A 24,541-nucleotide genomic window follows, 5' to 3' on the forward strand; every position below is an offset into this window, starting at 1 on the left:
ATCAAAGACGATTCGAGCCTGTTTAAAAATTAATCTGGGTGAAAATTGAAGTCAAACTTTTCGTATTTTTTTTTTTTTTTTACTTATTTCTTTACGCAATCGGTACCTATACGCTCGCTGTCCTTTCTCGTCGACGCGAATCATTCTCATACACATCGCAAACACATCTTTCCCTCCGAACCCGCCGCGGGTATAGATCTCTCGATATCGAAAAATCTCACCGCGCGTATTTAACGATTAGAGAAAAGTCAACGCGTATCACCTCTAATCTTCGCGAAGGCAGCTGCTCCGCGATTCCAATCGACGTTAAACCTGCCGCGCGCGCGAGACGTCAATAATAATATAATTAATAAGCGCGCGGCTTTACTCGAACGACGATTTTTCAACGCTAAGTAGCGAACGCTATACTCGACGACGTACCTTCTGCGCGTCGTCGTGCAGTCGTATTTAAATATCATATATATAGGATGTATCAGCGATCGCATGCGGTCGGCAGCGGCGCGCGCGTGACATATACGATAATGGCTCGTTTAATCTCGTCATATAGATGCAGCGCAGAGAAAGAGAAAGGGAATCGGCTCGTACACCGATCTCTGTCCATATACGCGGGGATTATTATTTTAATATTTACGACGATAGGTATGCGATTTATACAGTCGACGTTATTATTTTAAGCGTGTATCACATATGGCATAATTTAATGACTCGAGGGTCGCGAAGGCACGACGTATACTTGAATATGATACAATTATTAAAGCGCGCGTCACGATAACGCACGTTTGTTCGGTATTACTAAACGATCTCGCGCGTTGGAATGCACGTGTGCGTGTGTGTATAGATGCGCCAGCAAATTACGGCATAGAAGCGGGAGATGTCGGGAATATAATGGAAAGACCGTTGTCTTAATCGCGATCCATATATACCTATTATAAATACGCTCGTTTGTATATTGTGTGTATAATGCGGAGACGTTTACATGCTAATATAGACACACAAACACACACAAACACGAGTCGACGATTGTGTTAGTATACTCGATTTTCAATCGTCTTCTCGATAGTTCCATAAATGTATCAACGATTCTACCATTTCATCGTACGCATCATCGTCCGTATATATAATAATCGAGAGCTCGTCGCGGCCACGAGACTGTGCGTATATACGCGTCAGAGAAAGAAGAAGGAAAAAGAAAGAAAAAGAAGCGAGCGCCTTTTTTCCCAGAGTCCACAAAGAGATCCAGGACACTAAGGTCAAGCGTCGCTCGCGCGTATTAGCTTCTTTCTTTGTACAAGTCTCTCGCTCGCGAGACTATACATATATACACGCGTACGCACGTATGTGTACCCTTTTTTTTTCTTCTCTATATCGCGAGTCGTCGCCTTCCTTGCTGCTGCTGTTTTTATGCAATTGTCGTCGTTCTGTTCACCTTTACCTCGTGCTGCTGCCGCTGCGATCGTTTCGATCGTCTCGTGGATCTCCCGCGAATTAGGCCTTATAACGCGATTTTCATGTAGTTAAAATAGTGTCGCAAGTCTCGCGCGCGCGCGACTTGGTAAAGCCGGTGGAGCTATATGATATAGCTCGCGCGCGAGGCATGTGCATTGTGCACACGGGAAGTGAGAATAGCAGCAGTTTTTCGCGGAGATTTCACAAATTTTATAAAATATACATATCGATATCGGCATGTGTACCCTCGATTTTCTGCAAATCATTCGCTGCTATATGTACGTGTGTTTTACAGCAGATACATGATAAAATGCGCATATATACGAGAGCGATCGGATGGATCGTGTCTCTTACGGACGGAATTGCGCCACGATACGACGAGAGGAGGCGAATAAATATTGCGAAATATATTATATATTATATACTCCGCGCACTCGCGTGTGCATCTCTCTGTGTCTGTGTGTATATTATATGCACTGGTGGCAGCGACGGCGGCGATCGCCGGATTCGCGCGATAACACACACAATATGCGCCTCGTTATTTTGTCACGGTCGTCGCGCGGGCTGCTGCTGCATCGACTCGTATACATACTTCGTGCATAATAACGACGATGAATAATAATAAAAAAGTAAAATTTATGATTAATTTATACGCGTACGAAATATCGCGAATTTATATATATAAATTTTGCTTGATTAAAGAATTTGCACGCGATAATTGGCGGGGTACCGCTCGAAGATCGGTATGCCCTGTCGCGTTTTCATATATATCATAAAATAATACGGTGTGTTAAATCGGTCGCTATATAGCTCCATTATACGCCGCTATGCACAAACACACAGACGGATACATTCGCGCGCGAAAAATTATAAACTTTCTCGAGCGCAGTGCCGGAGCGTCTCGATGTTTCCATGCCGTCGCCGCTGCAGCGGGAGAGCGAAAGAAAATAAGGTTTCACTTTCGTTCGCGATCGCGTATATGCCGTCGTCGCATGCGCAGCCGCCGAGTGCCCGCGAGACACCACTATATACCACCATCATCGTCGTCGTCAGCGTCGGCGTTCGCAGCTGTAAACACTCGCTTAGGTGCATATAACGGATTATAAACGCGCGATTTTTACTTTATTTTTTTTTTTGGGGGGGGGGGGGNTTTTGGGGGGGGGGGGGGGGAGGGAAATCGGATATAGACACGCGACGACGAGGCTGCTTTGCTATTTGGGTATATATCTTTCATCGGCGAATTTCGAGATGCGTTGAACGCTCGACTATAGGGTAATCGGATACCTATATGAGCATCATAGGTTGGCAAGCTAAAAGACGAATCGTGCCCGTTTCGCCGAGCATCAAGCGCGTAGAGACGAAATAAAATAGCTTTTACCGGTATTTTTGACTTGAGTCAACAGTATACCGATCGATTGAATTCATAACACGAATTTTAAAATTATATCATGATAAACAAATCATGGTAGAAATTGTCAATATCGATAACAGCCCAATGACCAAAAAATGGCCCTTTAAAACGTCTTAAACATTTCACAATTTCACACTTTGGCGATTTTTCTATTGAAATTGCGTTAAAAACATCGAGCGCATTCGAATTAATTAGCTGTTTCCAAAATTTAGACCGGCTTTTATCCACTATAAACGCGATGATATCGATTTAAGCATCGGCCGCCAGATGGCGAGTACCTTGATTTCAGTAAATCCACAAATGTCAAAATCAAAATAATTGTATACGTCACAGCATATAGTTTTGAAAAAGAATCACGTTTGCTTCTACGTTTTTCAGAACTTTTTACGTTTGCCAACAACTAGACTTCGAATGTGTTTCTACCAGGAAAGTAAAGCCGAGACTGCAAGTTTAGAGACGATTCGAAAAGTCTTGAAAAATGCTCAATCCTCTCCGCAACAAAAGCAATGATCTTTGCGACGTGAATTTCGATTATCGACCGCGAGATATTTTTCATCCCACATAGATCGTTACGCATCGGGCTCGAAAATTCAATCGATCAGTCGATCCGTTGGTCAATAATCTCGAGACCCGCATTATACGAAACCAGAATTCGAAAAAGAAAAGGAAATTTCCACCCGATTCTTACGTCACGAAATGCATCGAGTCTATATAGTCGAATTTTTGCACTCGTACAGTCGAACGCACATCGAAATCGGCATACACACAACTTCTGCGCGCGCCGATCGTAAAATCGAACGCATCGGGGTTTTGTTGCTGCGATTCTCTTGCGGCCGCGCAGAAATACAATTTTCATCTCGCGCTCGTTATTATACGTATTATTATTATATACACTTCATCAAATGCGAAGCTGTCAACGAGTCGGTGCTCGCGCGCGCGCGCGCTAAACTTTCGAAAAGACGCGTTTAAAGCGACGTCGTGTCACCGCTCACCGGCTTTTCACCGCAGGATTTATTTATCATTATTATATATTACCTGCAGCAGCGAGCGATAACTGTATGGATCTTCCTTTCATCGAGATGATTGAAAATAAACCCGACTCCGAGCTTCAATCAACGCGGGCCGTGTATTACAATATACTCGTCCTCGAAAGTGCCAAAAGATCGACGAAAAAAAATAAGAGGATGAAAATCGTCACTCGATACACTCCGAGTACGAAACGCGTAACGAGTATACGACGACGATTTTTTCTTTTTTCTTTCTTTTCTTTTCTGTACCGCGGGAGAAAATAAAATAATATTAACGCGTGTGGCAGCGCGTCGTGTGATGCAATTGCCCCATCGCCTGTATATAATGCGATCAGCTCGTCTGCATGTCGTACCTACACCGCAGTTGCGCGATAAGAAACGGTATTTTTCAAACTTGTACATTACGCTTCGGCTAGAAAGCGTCTCTCTCTCTCTCTCGCGGGTATACGCGATTTTTTTTTTCTCTCTCTCTCTCTTTTCGTTTTCTACAATTCTGTATTATACATATACACGAAAATAATAATGCCAAAAGAGCATCGTTCTCGCGTACGCGCGAAAAATGCCGTTGTTTATACACATAAACTCATTTCTCGAAAAACCGAGCGGCGTCAACATCAACAACGACGACGACGACGACGACGAGAGATGAAAAAAAAAAAGTATTATAAAATACCGGATGGCTAACCTGTTGGCCGATCTCTTGGGCGCCTACATATATTGCAGACCAACGAATAAAGAGGCGCACAAGAGTGCAGTAAGTCAGTGTATCGCACTCGACTCCGAGAGAGAGAGAGAGCTCCAGATTATCGGGGCTCGCGCATCCGAACCGAAAAATAAGTTCATTCGAGCACTTTGTGCGCGCGCGCGCGCCGCAAAAGTGGGCCTCGTGGGGCCATACTACACACACAAACACACACACACACACACATACTCGGAGAGGTGAGTGCAAAAGAGAGAGAGAGAGACATTACTGCACATTTCATACATACATACACCTGAAGCTCGCGCGCCGCTCGTCGCGTCCGTCACACAGTCGCGGGCAGCCCAGTGCTGTGCTGCTGCTGGTGATGGTGGTGGGAGAATCTGCTGCTGGGTATACGTGCACATCCCAATGGTCGCTGCACATACATACATATACACGTCCCAAGGCAAAGGAATGGGTTTCTGGCAGGAGAAGCATAGCGGGGGTTATTTAGGTTAGACGGTGTCCATACAACGAGCAGCGCAGCTCGCGGCTTCGCGTATACGATCGGCAGCCGCATATATATATGCGTGTGTACCTGCAGCAGAGGAGAGTTATATTATACGGCGGCAGCAGCCTCCAAGAGTAAGAGAGTAAGAGAGAGAGAGAGAAATAGCCTATCTACCACGACGAGGGAGGGAATGTGGGCCGAGTGTCGTATATACTGAAGCGCGGGGCGCTCTTGCCGGCTCATTCTTACGCCGCATTTCCGATTAGCCGGATCGACGATCAACACCAGCGACCGAGAGACGACCGGGAGCTGCTGCTGCTGCTGCTGCTTGTGTGCCATTGATACACCGCGCCGTGGTACATTTTTTGTACACGTTCCGTTGATTCTTTTTTTTTGTTTCTTCTAAAGCAGTGTCGATCGAATTTTCGATCGTTATTATTATTACTTTTTTTTTGTAATCGACCGATTTTCCGGAAAGAGACACGATTTGTGCACGACGGGGAGCCTCTCACTAGGATATAGTCACGCGCGCACGATAACTGGTAAGCTCAAATTGATATACATTGATTTCTTCGTTCGAGACGAAAAAAGGAAAAATCGGTAACGCGCCTGTTTACGAGTTTTGCTCTCGGATAACAGGTGCATATATTGGCGATTATCGATTTTTTTTTGCTGTCCTCGCCCCGCGCGGCCGAGCGACGTTATTTTATAAGTATACCGTTAACGCGTTACCGATCTTTTACCGATAAACTTTACCTATCCACGCGTATGTCTAATTATTCTCTCTCTCTATAAATTTATAAATAATAAATGTGCCGCGAGTCCAGTGCGGCGATCGAAACCCGTACCGATCTCGCGTCCGCAAGTATCACGACGCGTCCGCAAGTAGTCCTCGACTCTTTTTCTTCCTTCTTTTATTTTTCTCCTTTTTTTTCTTTCATAATACGTATACATAAATAAAGTCAAATCAGCTCTCGCGCGTCGACGCGTTACCGATTTTTCTCGCTGCGTGTGTATGCGTGTGTGCGTCTAGCGCGGATAACGTATAAAAAGAAGACCACGCACGAGAAGGATAAGAAGAAGAAGAAGAAGAAAAAAAACAGACACCTACCGATCTCGTATACGAGATTCCACATCGCGCGCTCATATGTATACACTCTCTTTTTCGCGAGCACAGCTATACGCGGATACATCGCTACCGTCGATTTCAGATCCGTCAACTGGTATTTTCCCCTTTTTTTTGTCGTTGCTGTCGTTGCTCGTTGTCGTTTCGACTTCTAATTTCGAGGTGCGATAGATACATAAATAAATCGAACGAACGAACGAATAAATCGTGTGCCAGCGTATAAATCGGCGTCCAATATACAACGTATCTCGAAAGCTCGCGGCGCCCGCCGCCGCAGCGGCACATAGCAACAGGTAGCGCACGATCGGGTATAAGACGAGTCCGCGCCGAGGCCAGTTAACCTACTGATCTGTATCGCGCGTATGTAATAGCGCGAAAAAGCAAAACACACACATATATGTGCGTGTTTTTTTTCTCTCTCTCTCTCTCCGACGAAGGCAGGTCGTCATCATACTTATACTACACGCCTCGCGCAGAAGTTAAAGCCGGCCAGCTAACGGTTACGAGCCAGCCAGCTCGTGTGCACATGTTATATTTATATGTGTGTGTATAATGTAGGCGCGCGCATTCTGACACGCGCCGATCGCCGAGCCGCGCAGGTCGTCAGCTTGGACGATTTTTGCGGCGTTACATTATCATCGTATGCGTGTGCGTGTGTGTGTGGCGATCGGATAGATGTAGCTGTTGTACGTAATAATGCGACGAGCGCCGATATGTTTACGATGTTGCCATATGTTTTTGCCCCGAAATTGAAAACAGTGAAACGTCGCGCGCGATTTCACCCTTTTCGTATGTACGTATGTCGAGTACGCTAATTGCCTCGAAAACCGAAGGAAAAATATTTCAACGCGATCCTTACACACGATATTCAATTCGGTCGATATTACTCTCTTTTTTCTCACGCGAACGAGAGCACAAGATGATAATAATTTTTGGTAACGGTGTCGAATGCCGTGTTTGTATGCATACGTACGGTGCGTGTGCGATAAGCTACACGCGGAGTGTCGATGTTTTTTTTTCGTTTTTTTTTTTTTTTCATTTATTTTTATTGCGTCGCAGCTTTCTTCTGCCGCGCGGTGCATTTAATAACCAACGAATACGAACTTTTAAAGAGCACGATATTTTTTTCCGTAAAAACCGCAGACGAGCCGCGTAGTATAGCGCATATATAACAGTGTCGTCGTCATTTTTCCTTGTCCGTGTCGAGAGCATCTCTTCCTTATTTAACGCGTTGCAGCAACGACGATTGCCCCCATCCGAAAAGAAAGAAAGTTACACATTATATTCTCGACTGCAGTTGCATATTTATTATATATGTATACTGGTGCACCGAGCGCCGCCGCAAGCCATAAGCACATACGATATATTATAATACGAGCGCGACGGCAAAATTTGACGCAATAATTTCCTCGCGCGGTATGTACAGCTCGAGGGATCGTTTAAAACGAGCGAGTAAAAAGAAAAGCAGGAAGGAAGAGGATTTGCGTGAGCGAAAAAATTACCGTAGTTTTTTTTCTTCTTTATACAAACGACACGCGAAAGATGTCGCGGTGATTCCAAAATTTCGCCTCGCGTACTATTGCGTCGTGAACGAGCGTATTATATCGATACACGACGACGACGACGACGACAACAATAATAACACGCCGTCTCGGCGCTTCGAGAATATTCTAGATCATGGAAAAGCCTCTCTCGTTCGAAGCCCACGAGTTTCATAATATTGTGTTGTCGCCATCGTCGTCGTCGCTTGTGTTGATACACATACACACTGACATTTATGCTTGTGCGTGTGTATAGAATCGCGAAGCATGTCACATTTTGCCATAATTCGATGTACAAACTCCGATTCCTTCGATCGACTCGCGCTTTCGATCGTTACAATAAAAAAAAAAAAGTCCACGAGCGGGGGTGTCTTCTTCGTCGCTTCGAGTCGCTCGCGATTACGTAGTACGCGTGTATGTAGGTTTTCTCTCTCTCTGTGTCGCTTCCTTTCGCGATCGGCGCGCATTGTTTTGTTATATATTTACACACACAGCAGCTCGATCGAGGATACGAGAGACTAGACTGATTGAAAAAAGAAACATAATGGCATTTTAGTTCCATTGATCCCCCGCGGATACGGGTAAAAAAAAGAGGAACTCGAATGGGCTCTCTCGATTCATCGCTCGATGGTCGATCAAAAGTTCAAACAAATTTATGTAACTACCGATCTAAAAAAAAAAAAAAACAAGAAGCGCGTCGTTTGTGTAACATCGTCTCGTTTTTCTTTTTGTCTTCGTCGTTGTTGTTAATGCACTGCAGACTCATCGCTTCCATATAATATAAATATTCGCTTCAACGACTCGCGCGCGTTATATAGAAAGCGGGGTTTCAACGACTTGGCTCTCTCGCGCGCGTTGCGCAAAACGTCCGATCATTTTCTTCCCTTAAAAATGTCTCTCTCTCTCGCGTTCGTATCTCGCGCTACACTGCGAGCGCGAATTAATGTCTCCGTGATTTATTTAGGGTACACACACACACACACACACACATACATATGCGTTGCGTCAATCAACCCGAGCCGAGAGAGAAGAGCCGCTCGCGTTGGAACGCGTGGCTTAATTAACGTAGCTCCGATGCCGATCGTAAATCATGACGTAGTTAGACGAGCGCGGCGTTAAGATATATTTAATTGAATCGCTTATATATGTGTATGAAGGGAACGAAAAGATGCGCGCTTAGCCGCGTCGACTGCCGCAACGCTTCATAATAATGATAATTTATCCGTTTTTTTTCTTTTTTTTTAATTTCGACTCTTTATGAATACCCGTATGACGACGCAATAATGGCACTAAACAAATCGCTTTCCAATTGCGCCAGGTACATATATATGTACGATACATTTGCTGCATAAAGGTATATGTACACACGGTCGTGCGATCGTACGTGAAATAACAAATCCGTGTGGGTACTCGACTCTTTTTTTTTCTCCCCCGTTTCTCATTTTGAATCATATTTTTTTTTTCAAGCTCGGGAGATAGAAATATCACGCATTTGGTGTCAAAACACATGATTTTCATATACACATGTCGTATTTACCGATTTATAAATCAACTCGATGCCTATACGAGTTATTTACTTTGTCGATACACGTATAATTCATGTTATTGTCGTTGACTTTTTTCTCTCTCTCTCCCTCGCTCTCTCATCTTCGAATCAATTTGTAATCGAACTTTCCACAAACAATCGCGCACGAATCTCGTTCGAACCTTTTCCCTCGTACGACGACGACGACAACAATAATAACGATGATAGCCGATGCCTCGACCAGCGGCCTATACAATACGTCGATTTTCAAGGATTTTTTTTTCCTCCTCTTCTCTCTCTCATTTTTTTAATAAGCTCCTTCGGCGCGAAGGAAAGAAAGTGTCGAACTTTCGCGCCATAATTCTCGACTCCGATCGACGGCTCAGCGGAGTGTACCATACTTATTTGTTATTACACACTTGTGCGCGAATTCAAGGCTCATTGATTCACATGTCCTATAAATCCGAACAAAAGTGTCTAATTATACGGCTCGTTCAATTTTTCTCTCTCTCTCTCTCTCTCTCTCTCTCTCTGGCTCTCGGTTATGTCCTCTTCTTTTCTAACTCTGTACAGAGACGATATAAACTTTTACGCGGTCGATCGAGACTCGAGGCGCGAGAAATCTATCATAAATATCGTAAATATCCAACACAGAATTTTTTTTATCCTCTTCTTCTCTCATTTGATGTCTTTATTATAGAAAGTCGTCGTTGTTGTCGTTATGTACGGACGTGCGCAGAGGTAGAGATCGTTTTCACATCGCGAGGGTCCCCGTTTTTCGCGCGCGAGATGCTGTGTCGAGGTAGTTGTTGCATAGTAGTAGTAGTAGTAGTACCTATTACTTTGCCGCCGCCGCGAAAAGTGAATGCGCAGCTCTCGCGCGCGGCCCATCGGTTTTGGTTTGTATATATTGTATATACAGACGACGATGACTCTCTAAACGCAATATCGTACCGCCGGGAAAAACGAGGTAATATAATGACAATACCGTCCGAGTCATGCACTTCGGAAAAGCAAAAAGAAAGACTCGCGAGCGGCAACCACGAAAAACCTCGGCTGCTTTCACCCGTGCACTGCAAAAAGGTACCGCATCATCGTCGGTTACAAGTCGAGGATATGCACAACGGTGTATCTCCCTCGTATATTACATATATATATATATACAATAAATGGATACGGCTCGTCTTTTATTATCTTCGCTCTGCGGTATATTTTTTCCTTTTTTTTGCTTCACTCGTTGCCTCTATATTATAAACATTCCCCGCTTTAAATCGATTTTTACGATCCTCGAGGAGCCCACGCGCGCGCAAATTCCGTGCGTGTGCGGAGCAAAGAAAAAATTAACTCTCCCTTTCACTCTGTCCGCTGGTTCTTTATTTATTTATTTTATTTTATTTTATTTTATTTTATTTTTTTTTACTTTTTATTGCCTCTCGCCTTTGTGCATCGTTGACTTTGATTATTCGACGCAGCTGAGAGAGCATCACCTGCGACGTACAATATATATTATATATCATATCGATAACGAGGCGTCCTTTACCACGGAGCGAGAGAGAGATAAAAAATCGTAAATAAATTAAAAGTGTCTCGAGGTAACGTTCGCGAAAGAAAGTCCATCGCGCGTGGCCCCTACGGGAAAAAATAAAAAAAAAAGGACGTTAAGAATCGTCGGTATACATACGTGAGTACGCAGACGCTAATATGTATATAGTCGGTCGTCGTAAAAGACGCAGCGAGAGAGAGAGAAGAAAATGATTTCAAGGATATAATCCATCGTTTATGAATAAGTCCTTTCTCGGTCGAACAATGATGATTGTTTTTTTTTTTTTTTTTTTTATAACGTCCCCGCAATGGTCGATTTTTGCAAGAATGGAAAATTCTTCCTCTACATGCATACAGTAGCATCTCGTGAGAGAGACTCGAGAAAAGCTTGAAAAAAAAAAGGAGGAAAAACCCATCCAACCAGAGTCGGATATATAATAGATAATGGCGATGCAGCAACCTGCATTATATGGCACGTAAAGAGAGAGAGAGACATTATATTCTCTCTGTCTCTCTATCGATACGCGCGCATAGGAGCTCGAATCCACAATATACAGTCGGGGCTTTTCTACGCTTGTATAAATTCTTGCGCGTTGCGGTGCGCGGTGGCAGTATATACACTTTATATATACACGATATACAGGAATTACCGGTGAAACGAGGAAAATTTCAAGGCCACCGATGCAACAGCGACGACGACGATACATCGTATACATGTATATAGATAGAGATAGATATAGCGTGTGTGCACGAAGAGACACGCGCAAATTGCGTAATTATATTCACTGAGCGATCTACGCGGGTTAATTGTCCCGCGCCGCGCGCAAGGGAGAAGAAGAAAGCAACACGGGAATGAATCAGCCGCGCGACGTAATTTATATTTTATTATATTTTACCAGAGCCATACAATGATACAATATTTCGCGCGCGCGCGCATTGTATTCCATCAAAGAACAAAGCCTTATAACGACAATGTGGTCTGTACTACTGCATATAGCCTTGTGAAAATTGACGCGTCGCGCGCTAATACGATATATAATAAATGTAGTTTTTTTTTTCAGCGCGCTCTCGTTTTTTCTCCGTGCGCCGAATCCGACGCGAAAAAGATTCGTCATATGCATTCCCACGTGCAGCGGCGGTTAATTGGCTTGCTTAGTTCAGCGGAACGGTGCCGCCGCGCGCGACACTGTGTCCGATTATATACCTATGTATCTTTGTCCGTCCGAGCGCTGATTCTCTCGTCGCTCGACAAAAATCGAGGACTCGCGCACAGGCCGGGGGGGGGGAATCTATACTTCTTCTTTTTCTTCTTTTTTTATTCACGAGTTTGTACATGCGGTTGGAAAAATGTAAAATCGAGAAATTTTCTCGAGAGATCGGCTGTATATACAGGTACTGGTGATACTATACTTGGCTCCGCAGTCGCGCGTTTCTAGGTCTGTGGCATATACCGACGAAATGAAAAAAAAAAGAAGCGATCGAAGGAAAGAAAGAAACAGCGTGAAAATTCGTGATATATACAGACAAGACACTTTCACCGAAACTCCGCGTTACATTTATATCGCGCGTAATTAGCATATACAATACATATATTATAGCAAACGTTTAATTTGAATTTTCTTAGATCGATCCTACGCTGCTGTACCGACCCGAGAGAGCCGAAGCTGCATCTCGTTTTACACACATAAAAAACACACATAGAGACATCATGAGGGCCGCTCAGCTGGCGTTTTTACTACTGTGCTGCTTGGTCGCGGCGACGAGGGCCCAGCGCCGACTCGCTCTACCCGATCCGAGATCCTGCAGCAGCCGTAAGTTCATTTCGCCTCCTGTATACAACGTATACATTCGTTTTCTTTTTTCATCTTCATTTTCTTTGTGCACTTTATTATCATGTATATAACAGGCGTGAGACACGCGACGTACAGGGACGCTCGGGGCGTGGCGCACTCGTACTTCTTCAGCTGGGAGCACGCGCCGACGAGGAGCCTCGAGGTCGACTGGCTGGACGCCCGAAACATCTGCCGACGCCACTGCATGGACGCCGTGTCGCTCGAGACACCCCAGGAGAACGAGTTCATCAAGGCGAGGATCGCAAGAGGTCGGTATATAGAGCAGCAGTAGTAGTTGTTTCGAATTAAAAATCCAAAAAATCGGTATCGATATCTCGAGAAATTCGCGAGCTTTCGCCGCTGTCGAGTAAAAAAGCTCCGCGCGTATCGAACGGCGCACATTCGCATTGATTTCCTGCGTGCGCGACACGCGTCGAAAAGAATATCTCGTTGACCGATAAATGCGGATATTTTACATTTCAAATACTATGCTACGAGACGATCCGGGCACTGCAGGATCGAACCGATTTTTTACTCCGCGGCGCGGGACTTTGTCGCGAAAGTTGCGTCATTTCGATAGCACCGCGCTATGTGCATTAAGCGTGGGTGCAACTGCATCAACGATGTACTCACTTTCTAGGCTTCCATGCATATACGTGTCCATCTCTTTTGGAAAATGACGGCGATAAAGCAAAGCAAAGTTAAAAATAAAAAAAAGGCCTGCCTCGAGCGAGCTTTCACTACGACTTGCATCGTGACGCGCGCGCACGCCGGCATCATGGCTCTCGATGCATTAATTTGCTTTTTTTTTTGCCTTTTGCTTTTTGCCGACGTCGCGTTTATTTTATTTATTTTTTTTTGTCGTTATCACAAATTTATCGCGAGTCAGTCTGTGCCGGTGCGCGCGTTAGACGGGTATACGCGAGCTGCGTCGACGCCGTCGTCGTCGCGTGATAATTATTATTTCGTATCGCTCGCCGAAGGGAAAGAGGATGCTCGTTCTTTTTCTTTTTTTAACTTTCTCCGAAAAGCTGTGCGCGCGCCATGTACACTGCCCTGTAATCACTTTTGCTATACCAGCGAGTAAAGAGTGAGTAAATTTCAAAGTGTCGTATCTCGGTCAATGAAGGTCGGATTAGGATTTTAAAAGTACCATTCGAAAGGTCTTTACAAGCACTTTACAATTGCATAAATTATAATAGAGTTCGATCATTTATTTACGAATTATTTTCAACGAATAATGAATCGAGAAAATCAGTTTTTCGTTATTATATTATAGAAGAAGATCTTGTAAAAACTTTCTGAGCTGATGTAAACTTATAGGTTTTGACAAGAACTTGAAATCCATTTAATTTAAATTGTTCTAAAAATAATAGTATTCTAAAAATTTGAAGCATAAATATTACTTCATATTCTACATACAATAACAAACATTTTTTGTACATAAGATTTTCTTCCATCTTATTTACAAACCCGTGTTGTAAAATGCACGATTTGAAGTTCTTGTCAAAACCTATAAGTACACATCAGCTTAGAATGTTTTTACAAGATCTTTGTAAATGATTGATTATTTATTTGTTGAAAACAACTGGGGAATAAACGATTGAACTCTATCATAATTTATATAACTATAAAATGCTTGTGAAGAACTTTCGAATGGGATTTTTAAAATCCTAAACAGACCTTTATTGACTGAGCATATTACACTTGAATGCCCTTTAAATGCAGACGAATTCTTGTAGCTAAGAAATTCACTTTTTTTTCAAAATGCGACAAAAAAAACTTGAAACGACTAAATCTGAAAAAGCGATTTTAATAAGGGGATTTTCTTCGCGTAAGCATCGTCGATATATATACATCTCGCGTATAAACGAGATCGGAGCTCGTCGAGTCGCACAACCATACACGATTCCGTAATGATAATTGTGGCCAAAATTTGTGGTGGGGGCGACGCCTCTCGTTACGCTCGGCTCGCTTCTTTTTGCAGGTAACGTGAGATACATCTGGACTTCCGGCCGCAAGTGCAACTTCAACGGCTGCGACAGGCCCGACCTGCAGCCCCAGAACATCAACGGCTGGTTCTGGTCGGGCTCCGGTGCCAAGATCGGCCCGACGAATCAGCGCAACACCGGCGACTGGTCCGCAACGGGCGGCTACGGCACGCCCCAGCCGGACAATCGCGAGGCCGCCCAGGGCAACGACGAGTCCTGCCTGTCGATCCTCAACAATTTCTACAACGACGGCATCAAGTGGCACGACGTCGCCTGCCACCACGTCAAGCCGTTCGTCTGCGAGGACAGCGACGAGCTGCTCAACTTCGTCGCCTCGAGAAATCCGGGAATTCGTCTGTAAACGTTGTCGTTGTTTGTTTGTTTTTTCTTCTTCTCGTAACATCGCAACAACGGTATATAAATAATAAAAGGAGAGAGGCAACGAGTTACGTACGAGAAATTATCGCGCGAAATAGATATACGTAACGAGAGGTCTTTTTGTTTTAGAGAGAGCTTGAGGAAACGCGATCACAATTAGCCGTTCGAGCTTCATTACCCGGGGGTGTAGCGTATAGTTAATTTACTTCTTTTTTTTTTTTTTATAATGCTCTTTCTAAGTTAACTTATACGTATATCGAGTTTAAGGCCGAAGATCTTCTCGCTCGCCGTAGTTTTATAATGATAATAGCAAAGAAACAAAAGGCAATTTTAACTTCTCTCTTTTTTCAACGCAAGAAAATATGCAGATAGCGAGTATGCTCGTCGATTCAAATTCTTTCAACTTTTGAGGCAAATAAAATATTATTATTATTATAATTGTCGACACGCGAGAATATCTTTGATGGTAGTTATTCATTATTATTATTATAATTATTATCGGCAACAAATGTATAACTTTGTATCGTAATTTACGAGCCAAGCAAACACGTCGACCTAACTATTTGTTCATAATATTTAATTAAATTAACGATAATCCATAAATCGTCGTTTGTACGCGGTGACAAATGTAATATTTTAAGCGTAATTATGTACAATAACTTTTACGGATACTTCATATTTTTATGAAAAATAAATAATTAATAATTATACAATAAAACCCGCGAGTCTCGTCGCGGACTCCGCTGAACTGAAGCGTACGATGTTTTTTATTCTCTCTCTCTCTTTCTCTTTACATCTGTTTCATTTTACATTTTACATCGCACGTAACAAGGTATACATAACAGAAGAAAGGATATGAAAAAAGAATCAAGAGAAAATTGATTACTTGATAATTGTAACGCATCGTTGTTCGCAAAGACTCGAATTTGTGCATCGTATTCACCTGTCATCGCGTTAATGTCTTGTGTACAAAAAAAAGCACCGTGTGTGACGACGCACGACATATACGAGAAAAAGAGAAATAAAAATTTTAAAACGAAAAAAAGGAACAGCAACTATGTGGTACTCGTTTTTAAGTAGCGAATGAAAGCCTTTTTACTTGTTAACCCTAATTTCTTTGCGATATCTTAATCCTCACTTGTCTCAACTCTTGTATTGCACACTGCCATCGTATACACGCCGATTCACTTGGCGTACAAGAGAAGGCGACAAGATATAGCTAACTCTGTTTTTGATATCTTGACCATGCATGATAAAACGTTACCGAACCCGTCGCGCAGTAAAGGTGATTCACTTCTGCACGTGGCCTGTAAGTTGGGTAACTCGAACTACCTCCAGGCGTATACGTAGAAGAAAGCATATTTCGAGATGGGTTGGAAAGTACTAGAGAATATATAATAAATTTACGTAATTAGGAAGGGAACAATTGAATTCATGTAGCAGCAATTAAGGGACATGTACAGATTGTCATAAATTTGTTAAAAATGGGCATTAATCCTACTAGTGTTACAGAAGGTGGAAATAATATTTTCCATCTTTTAGCATTAGATAGGAGTTTTCAGGACAATAAAGCCGCGCTGGCGATAATGAATCACTTTGGAGAAACTAATGCAATAGGAATTTCGTCTTTTTGACGATAATGTCAGGGGACACCCGAAGTTTAAGATACATAAATGAGTATGAAGCAAACACCCTTCATAAGCCCTGGCAGCGACATGTCATTTGTGCAGAGCGACTAATGCGGTCGGGGCCACCTAGCGCCAGAAGCGGGAAACGGGAAAGATGAGAGTGGTAAAGTGAGAAAAAGATTGTTTGGCGGAGAGACAAAGTTAACTTTTTATGAACAAAAAAAAAAAACCACAATGCGTATATCATCACACAGGAACATCGTCTGCTCGGGCCAACGTGGCAACAAGCTCCTGATCAGCGGTGGCGAAGGTGGTGGTGGCGGTGGCGGCTCGAAGCTGGCCGCCCTGCTGACGACGACCAACAGCAGCAGCAGCCCGGACTCGTCGGACGATGCCTCGATCATCGTCCAAGAGCTCCTCGGCGCCCACATACCCGCCCTGGCCCAGCAGCAACAGCAGCTGCACGTTAACAATAATCAGCAGCAGCAGCGGCTACACTTCTAAAGCAGTCTAAACTTTCATCATCATTTACTGTTGTTTAATTATTATTTAACGTTTAAGAGATAGGTAAATCGATGATTAATTTACATCTCTGGAAAAACGCAAAAAATACTGCTAGTGCACTGCTGGTCTATAATACTATTATTGCACAGAAGTACACAATAATAACAGGTGTCCGTATGTGAATGCATTTATTGCGTTATTTTTGATAATTATTTATCATTTCTTAACATTCAGCATTTTTCGTTGTTGCAAATATCGTAATTGAAAAAATAGTTGTATTTTGTTATTCTAAAAACTGTCATAGGTCACTCTCGCGCTTATTGCATTTTTTAATTTTTTTATTGAATTCAAATTAAGTTAAAACTTTAGACACTAGAGCAAAATTAGCGATACGAAGAAGTGTCTTAGAAAGTCGTGGCTTCAGTAGCATGTTAGACATTAGATTTTTAACATTGTTCATGAACCCACCAAATATAAATATAAAAAAAATTATCAAAAATGAGTTCCTCGAATCTCAGCTTGAGATTCTCAGGCTGTTAAACAACAACGCATCCTTGATACAGGTATGATAATTCAGTTTTAACAAGCTTTTATAACTTTTAAAAAATTCATAGTACATTAATTAGTTGATTAAATAATGAATTAAAAAACGGTTTGCACTTTGAGGTTTTTTGATAAAATATATATTGTTATTACCGATCATTTCTCTCGTAGCAGAAATAATCGGCATGTCAGACAATTTATCAAAATCTTTCACTTAAGCGTGCCCGATCAATTTGGGGTCACATATTTCATAAAAGGTTTATCCAGTAGCCGACTAAATGTTTACTTCTTTCACAGATCCAAATAAAACGCGAAAAAAATTTTACAAAGGTGTAATGATAGTTGAACGTCCGAGGTTCAGGTAATGTACAATTAGTATTATTAACAGCACAATTTTTATTAAAATATAAAAAAAAGCATGCATGAATATGTATCTATACATATTTACAATTGTCATTTCTTATCGTACTGGTCGCAAGTGAAATCTCTCAGACGTTCGTGTATTACTTTTTGGTGTTTGATCAAATGGTGTTTAAGTCCAAATTTCTTCTCGCACTTGTCGCATGCGTAGTCTTTTTGACCCTGGTGTATTGTTCTTATGTGGAAGAGCAAACTTGATTTCTGGCCAAACTTCTTCTCGCATCTGTCACATGCAAAATCTCTCCTACCTTCGTGGACCGTACTTTGATGCACAAGCAAATGCGCTTTTTGTCCAAATTTCATCTCGCACTTGTCGCATGCGTAATCCTTAAGACCTTCGTGGACTGTTTTTTGGTGCTGAATCATAGTCCTTTTTTCTCCAAATTTCCAGTCGCACTTGTCACATGCGTAATCTTTCCGACCTTCATGGACTATGTTTTGATGTTTGATCAAATTGCTTGATTGATCAAATTTCTTCTCGCACTTGTCGCATGCGTAATCTCTCCGACCTTCGTGGACTGACCTTTGGTGCCTTAACAAATTCGATTTATCTCCAAATTTCTTTTCACACTTGTCGCATGTAAAATCTTTGCGACCTTCGTGTACTGTCCTTTGGTGCTTTAACAAATCTGATTTGAATCCAAACTTCTTTTCACACTTGTCGCATGCATAATTTTTGCGATTCTCGCGAAGTTTTTTTTCGTACCTGATCAAATCGAATTTTATTCCAAATTTCTTCTTCCGCTCATCACAGGTGAAAACTTTACGATCTTCGTGGGCTGTTTTTAGGTGTAAGAGCAGATTTTGTTTATTTCCAAATTTCTTGGCGCACTTTTCACATAAGTAATCTTTGAACACCTCGTGGAATATTTTTTTATGTCTAATCAAAGTTGATTTGTTTTCAAATTTTCTCTCACACTTGTTGCATGTGAAATCTTTGCGATTTTTGTGTACTAATTTTTGGTGCGTGAACAAACTCGATTCTTTCACAAATTTTTTCTCGCACTGGTCGCAGGCAAAATCTTTGCGGCTTTTGTGTACTGATATTTGGTGTCTATTTAAATGACTTCGAAACTCAAATGTCCTCTCGCACTTGCCGCACGAGTAATTTTTTTGCCCGTCATGAATTCTACTACGGTGTGTTATCATGCTCGATTCTAGTGTAAAAGACTCCTGACAAATATCACAAACGTAATTTTTGTTGTCTGAAACATCCTGGGAGTCAACTTCCTCGAATTTCTTCTCACTTTTATCCATTTTGGTACAGAAATTAAACATTGAGTCCTTCTATTTAGTGTCGCAAAAATTAAATGAGAAAAATTTATCTTTGCTTATTATGGCTTGTTTCTTCGGGAAAGACAATATTTAAACTAATTTGTTTTTACTATAAACACGATCAGTGTTTCAAGGAGCGATATCAAAATCGGTTATAATCAATATTGTTTACAATTAACGAACCAATTTATCTCTTTACACACTATCCTTACAATATTTGAAACAATTAAAAATTTTTAATTGGCAACGAATCCTTCGATGGATTTTTGGACTTTCTGAAACAAAGTACTTTCAATCAAACTCACTGATAATTCTTAGACCATGGTTTTGCTATACGATAATGTTATTTATTTGTTCATTTCCGAAAATCGTATTAAATTATATATTATCATATACGATGTATATGATAATTTTTATTGTGTAATTTATGTCTGTTAAATATCAAAATGAATGATATTTGAAAAATTGAAATGTGTTAATAAATTAGGTAAAAATTGGATGAGAAAATGATGAGTAACGCCAGCTTTCGCACATCACTAACACTTGAAAAGTCACTTCAATAATATTAATGTTTTGTGGATTAATTATCATTTTACAAACTATCTTACTAACATTCCTTCGTAACCTTGCAATTTATAAATCAGTTTTTGATTGCAGTTTGTGTTTCATTATTTTCACGAATTCAGTACTACATGATATCGCTTTTTTTATGAAAATTTAGCATCCTTATGAATTGAATGTTATCCGTTAAATTTTCCACTTTCACAGGTAAAATGTTGTTATGCAAGACTTAAAAAGTACGCAGAGATATTTGAAAATTTTGAAGGTAAGATATAGCTTTGCATCGTTGCTGATTCCGATGCAGAGCGATCGTCCATTGGAGCTGCTTTTAACCCTCTTTTGCGATATCTTAATCCTCGTTCCATTGTTGAAATCGAAGCAGCCTTACGCCTATCGCGCAAAATTGTGCGCGGCCGGTCGTCGCGTCTTCGACTGTTTATGTTTTGTTTTTTTTTTCTTGCTTTGCCGCTCACTGCTGCCCGCTGTGTGTGACTCCCCCATCTCTTATCGCAGGAAACCTCAGTCGTCTGTTGCCTTTTTACGCGCGCACGTATAATAGGCAGTGCCCATAACAAAGTGTCGAACTGCGTCGAGTGCAGCATCAGCATAATTTTCTCGTTTCTTTGTGCGTATTATTCATATAGCGTTTGATTAAGAATCCGCATCTCGATCGTCTAGGTGCAGATTATTAATCCTCTCTCTGTCTCTCTCTCTCTCTGCGTGTGCCGGGTGTCGAATTTTGATCGAGTCGAAGCGCAAAAAAGAAAATAGAACAGAAGAATGTCGTCGCCGCTGAGGACGCGTAGCAGCTACGGTCGCGACGACAGCATCAAGACGTCCAAGGAGCTCGTCGGGAAGTGTCTTCAAGTGAGTCTGCACCGTAGAGCCCCGACATTCTTATCTCGAATATCGTTTTTCACCTCAAATAATGTATGATTATTCGCGCACGTGCAGCTCGCCCAGGAGGCGGAAAAAGTCACCGAGTGTCCGCTGTGCCTCGAGCCGGTCAGGGAGAACGTCCAGTGTCGCACGGGCCACATCATCTGCAAGGACTGCCGCCAGAAGGTCGACCAGTGCCCCAGCTGTCGGGGCCCCTACGTCGGCACCAAGTGCTTCCTCGTCGACGAGGTCACGGAGAAACTGGACTCGGTCAAGGTATTGTTACGTTAATCGCGATGATGTTTATACATTTTCGTAGTTAAAAACAGCCCAAAATTTCATCGTACGCGCGCAGATCTCGCTGGAGGACCTCGACAGGTCGCTGAACGAGCCCAACTCCGCCGACCGAGTCCTCGAGTATCGCAAGCTGATCAAGTCGCTGCTCGGCGAGCTCGCCGACTTCCTCGGCAAGACGAGCAAGTGCCTGGAGCGCCTCGACGATTATGTGCACCGTCGGTCGTGGTCCGCGCAGCAGCAGCCGGAGCAACTCGACGACGATCTCTTCCCGGCTCTGATCGAGCAGCTCAACGGCATACGCATCCTCATGACGGGCACGTTGGACGAGCTCGAGACTCTGAAAAAGTGAAGATTCGTCGAACATCGACGTCGTCTTTGCGTCGATTATTGTACTGCTTGATCCAATGTAATTGTTTATTATATACTTAATTGCGAATAAAAACGCCTAACTTGTCTAATTGTGTACATTGAAAATATTTTCTGTTACTCGATGGGGGTCAGTAGGTTTCGGCAATTTGTATATAAACACAGCGCGCGACAGTTACTAAGTTTCGCTCGTCTAGCGAGGCACGCGCGCGTCAATCTCGACACAAACACGTCGGATTTCCTGCGACAGGATATCGAACTAGAGAGAAAAAAAAGCAATATTAGCAAGATAAAAGACCGATCATGGACGCGGCCATAAACGAACTGCGGCACAAGGTATTGTTGTAATTGAACAAAAAAAAAAACACGACTATCGTATATACTTTGATATCTATGTGTGCGCGATGAATTCGAACGAAAATCAAAAATTGTGTTGTGTTGTGGTCGGCCTCGCAGTTCGCCGAGGACCTCGAGGACATACTCCAGTGCCCGATCTGCTACGACTGGCTGACGGAGACGGTGCCGATGTGCGCGCAGGGCCACCACGTCTGCGTCAAGTGTCTCGGCCACCTGCGCCGCTGTCCACTGTGCCAGGGCGACTTCAACGGTTCGCGCAGCTACCTCGCCGAGTCACTCGTGCAAAAGTTCAACGATCTCAAAGTGAGCTCGACCGGCCAGTTTAACTTTTGTTGTTTTTTCGCGACGATAATTAATTTTCAATTTCGTGCGTTCGCGTGCGCGCGTCCTGCAGCTGGCGTTGGTCAATTACGACGAGATGAGCAGCAGCTGCAACGACGTCGACGGCCAGGACTCGTCCACGGCCACGGACCAAGATCACGACGGCCAACAGCTGGATCGCAGCGCCAGCCAGGAGACCCAGACCGACGAGTCGTTTTCGTCGTCCGACGAGAGCCTGAACGAACCGCTGAGGCTCGCCCCGAGCGTGGGCACGGGTAAGTATCCGTGTCGCATCGGCGACTGCAGACAAGAGCTCGCCCACGGACGCATGATACCCCACATCAAGTACTATCATCCCGAGGCCCTCATAATGGTAATTTTGCTGCTGCTGCTGTATCTTTTTTCTTTCTTTCAACGATTGAAATTTTTGCCCCCTTCCACGCAGGACAAGACGAACCGCGACTGCGGCTACGAGTTCCAGTGGACCCTGCTGTACGACCCGTCGACCACCTACAGTCAGGCGCTCGCCCTCACCAAGATGGGCCTGTTCTTCTTCCGGCTGGCGATCGGCCAGGAGGGCGAGGTGCGCGGCCACCTGCGCGTCGTCAATACGCGGCTGCGCGCCGCCGAGTTCCGCTACACCCTCGAGATCACCAACGGCCGCGACGCCAGCTCCTACACCGGACCGGTAAGGACGACAACGACTTTTTTGTGTCTTGTCTCTTCGTCGTCTGTCAATTGATTTTTCTTCTGCCGAACAACAACAGGTACTGGGCTGTAGGGGCACGAGAATCATGAAGAACACGCCGGGTTTGTTCGTCAATCACTCGACGATGACCTACATCCGGAACGGTCGCAACAAGTTCTTCTGCAACTTGAAGCTCAAGCGTCTTTCGTACGACGAGATGTTGAACGCCATCAAGGGTGATTAGGGATATGGAGAAAGCAAAAAAAAAAGAATTTAATATCTACTCTCATTGTTACGCTGGTCGATTTAAAAGATTATTTTTGAATTCGTTGATTGTTATTGTTTGATTGTTTTGTTTTTAGTTTATTTTAATAGATGAATAAGCAAAGAATTTTAATTATAAAATTATTGAATTTATTTGTCGGTCAATTAATTTACAATTATCCTCGCTCCACTCTCGTTTCAGATGTGCTGCATCCAAATTTACAAGCCTTTTGTGATGATTGAATTTTTATCATTCCATGTAATGGATTTCATCGTCACATGGATATTCACTTTATGCTGTGAAGCATTAATTTAAAAGATCTGTTCTTAAAATCCTTAAGTTTCAGATAACATCATAGCGACTATTGTTCTGTTTTGAGCCTAAGTTACGTTTTATCATTGTAAAAGTATCCATATACATTAGTATCATACTTTTTCCTGACAAATCGCAATAACCAAGGAGCCACTGCTACTAAAGATGGTAGCAATAACTGCAGAAGCAGATGGAAAAATAGTAATTTTATCAGGAATACCCGGATGTCACAGGACGTCCTATTTTCGTTGTTTCTATTTATTATCGATACAGAATCCACTCTAATATTTGCTTGAATTGAATAAGCTTGATTTTCCTCGCGTTTAAGCGACTTTGAACGCCAGTAAAAGTCTGTAAAATTGACATTCCTATATTCCTCTCTGACGGCTTCTTGAATGCATTCGTTGACCAGCTCACGTTCAATCGCCGCACCACGCATTGAAACATTTGTTAATTCTCGATTTTGATCGTATCGCCTCGATGAATTCAAGTTTGAAGACTCGATTGATGATTTACCAGTATAGGGTTCGATGATTTCACGATTCAGCTCTGAATCGCCCCATGCAGTGTGCATTGAAGCATCTGTTATCTTGCCACTTGCATCGGATTCAATGCTTCCAAAGCTCAGCTCGTTTCCGGTCGATGCCGTATGCCCCGAAGCAATCGTTAAATCGCGATTTCGATTATATTGCCTCGATGAATCCGGGCTTAACGACTCTTTTGGTGATTCTAATTGTAGTCTTGTACATGGTGTTAAACGTATACTCCGATATTCCTCTTTGATAGCTTCTTGGTTGCACCTTATAACCGCAACCGTTGTTAAACGCATACTCCGATATTCCTCTTTGATAGCTTCTTGGTTGCTTTCGTAGTTCAGCTTTATTTCGGTCGGATATTCCTCTTTGATAGCTTCTTGGTTGCACCGTATAACCGCAACCGTTGTTAAACGCATACTCCGATATTCCGCTCTGATAGCTTCTTGGTCGCTTTCGCAGTTAAGCTTTTTTTCGGTCGGCGCGGTACGTACTGGCGTGTTTTGATCATGTTCGCTGGGTCTATGACACCCTGAAGACTTTTTTACTGATCCTAATTGAAATCTTGTATTTTCTTTT

General features: G+C 42.9%; 3 protein-coding genes across 4 annotated transcripts; all 3 read left to right on the forward strand.

Moving 5' to 3' along the window:
* The first annotated feature begins 5,357 nt into the window (after positions 1-5,357).
* On the forward strand, positions 5,358-15,693 carry LOC106655533. Its single transcript, XM_014375957.2, has 4 exons — positions 5,358-5,620; positions 12,437-12,623; positions 12,719-12,913; positions 14,632-15,693. The coding sequence occupies exons 2-4, from the start codon at positions 12,521-12,523 to the stop codon at positions 14,994-14,996; spliced, it is 663 nt and encodes a 220-aa protein (XP_014231443.1). The 5' UTR covers positions 5,358-5,620; positions 12,437-12,520; the 3' UTR covers positions 14,997-15,693.
* A 4,122-nt stretch (positions 15,694-19,815) lies between these two features.
* On the forward strand, positions 19,816-21,708 carry LOC106655543 (breast cancer type 1 susceptibility protein homolog). 2 transcript variants are annotated; one of them, XR_002763460.1, is made up of 4 exons: positions 19,816-20,811; positions 20,899-21,099; positions 21,179-21,526; positions 21,622-21,708. XR_002763460.1 is itself a non-coding variant. In XM_014375973.2 (3 exons), exons 1-3 carry the CDS (start codon positions 20,725-20,727, stop codon positions 21,467-21,469), a joined length of 579 nt encoding a protein of 192 aa, XP_014231459.1. In that variant the 5' UTR covers positions 19,816-20,724; the 3' UTR covers positions 21,470-21,557. The 2 variants fall into 2 exon arrangements, 1 of the variants encoding a protein (XP_014231459.1); XM_014375973.2 differs by lacking the exon at positions 21,622-21,708 and having other exon boundaries at positions 21,179-21,557.
* On the forward strand, positions 21,669-23,121 carry LOC106655547. Its single transcript, XM_014375976.2, has 5 exons — positions 21,669-21,822; positions 21,943-22,146; positions 22,238-22,537; positions 22,610-22,852; positions 22,932-23,121. Exons 1-5 carry the CDS (start codon positions 21,790-21,792, stop codon positions 23,094-23,096), a joined length of 945 nt encoding a protein of 314 aa, XP_014231462.1. The 5' UTR covers positions 21,669-21,789; the 3' UTR covers positions 23,097-23,121.
* Positions 23,122-24,541: the final 1,420 nt, after the last annotated feature.

The sequence above is a fragment of the Trichogramma pretiosum genome, unplaced genomic scaffold (assembly GCF_000599845.2).
Source record: "Trichogramma pretiosum strain Unisexual culture from Peru unplaced genomic scaffold, Tpre_2.0 scaffold73, whole genome shotgun sequence".
NCBI lineage: Eukaryota > Metazoa > Arthropoda > Insecta > Hymenoptera > Trichogrammatidae > Trichogramma > Trichogramma pretiosum.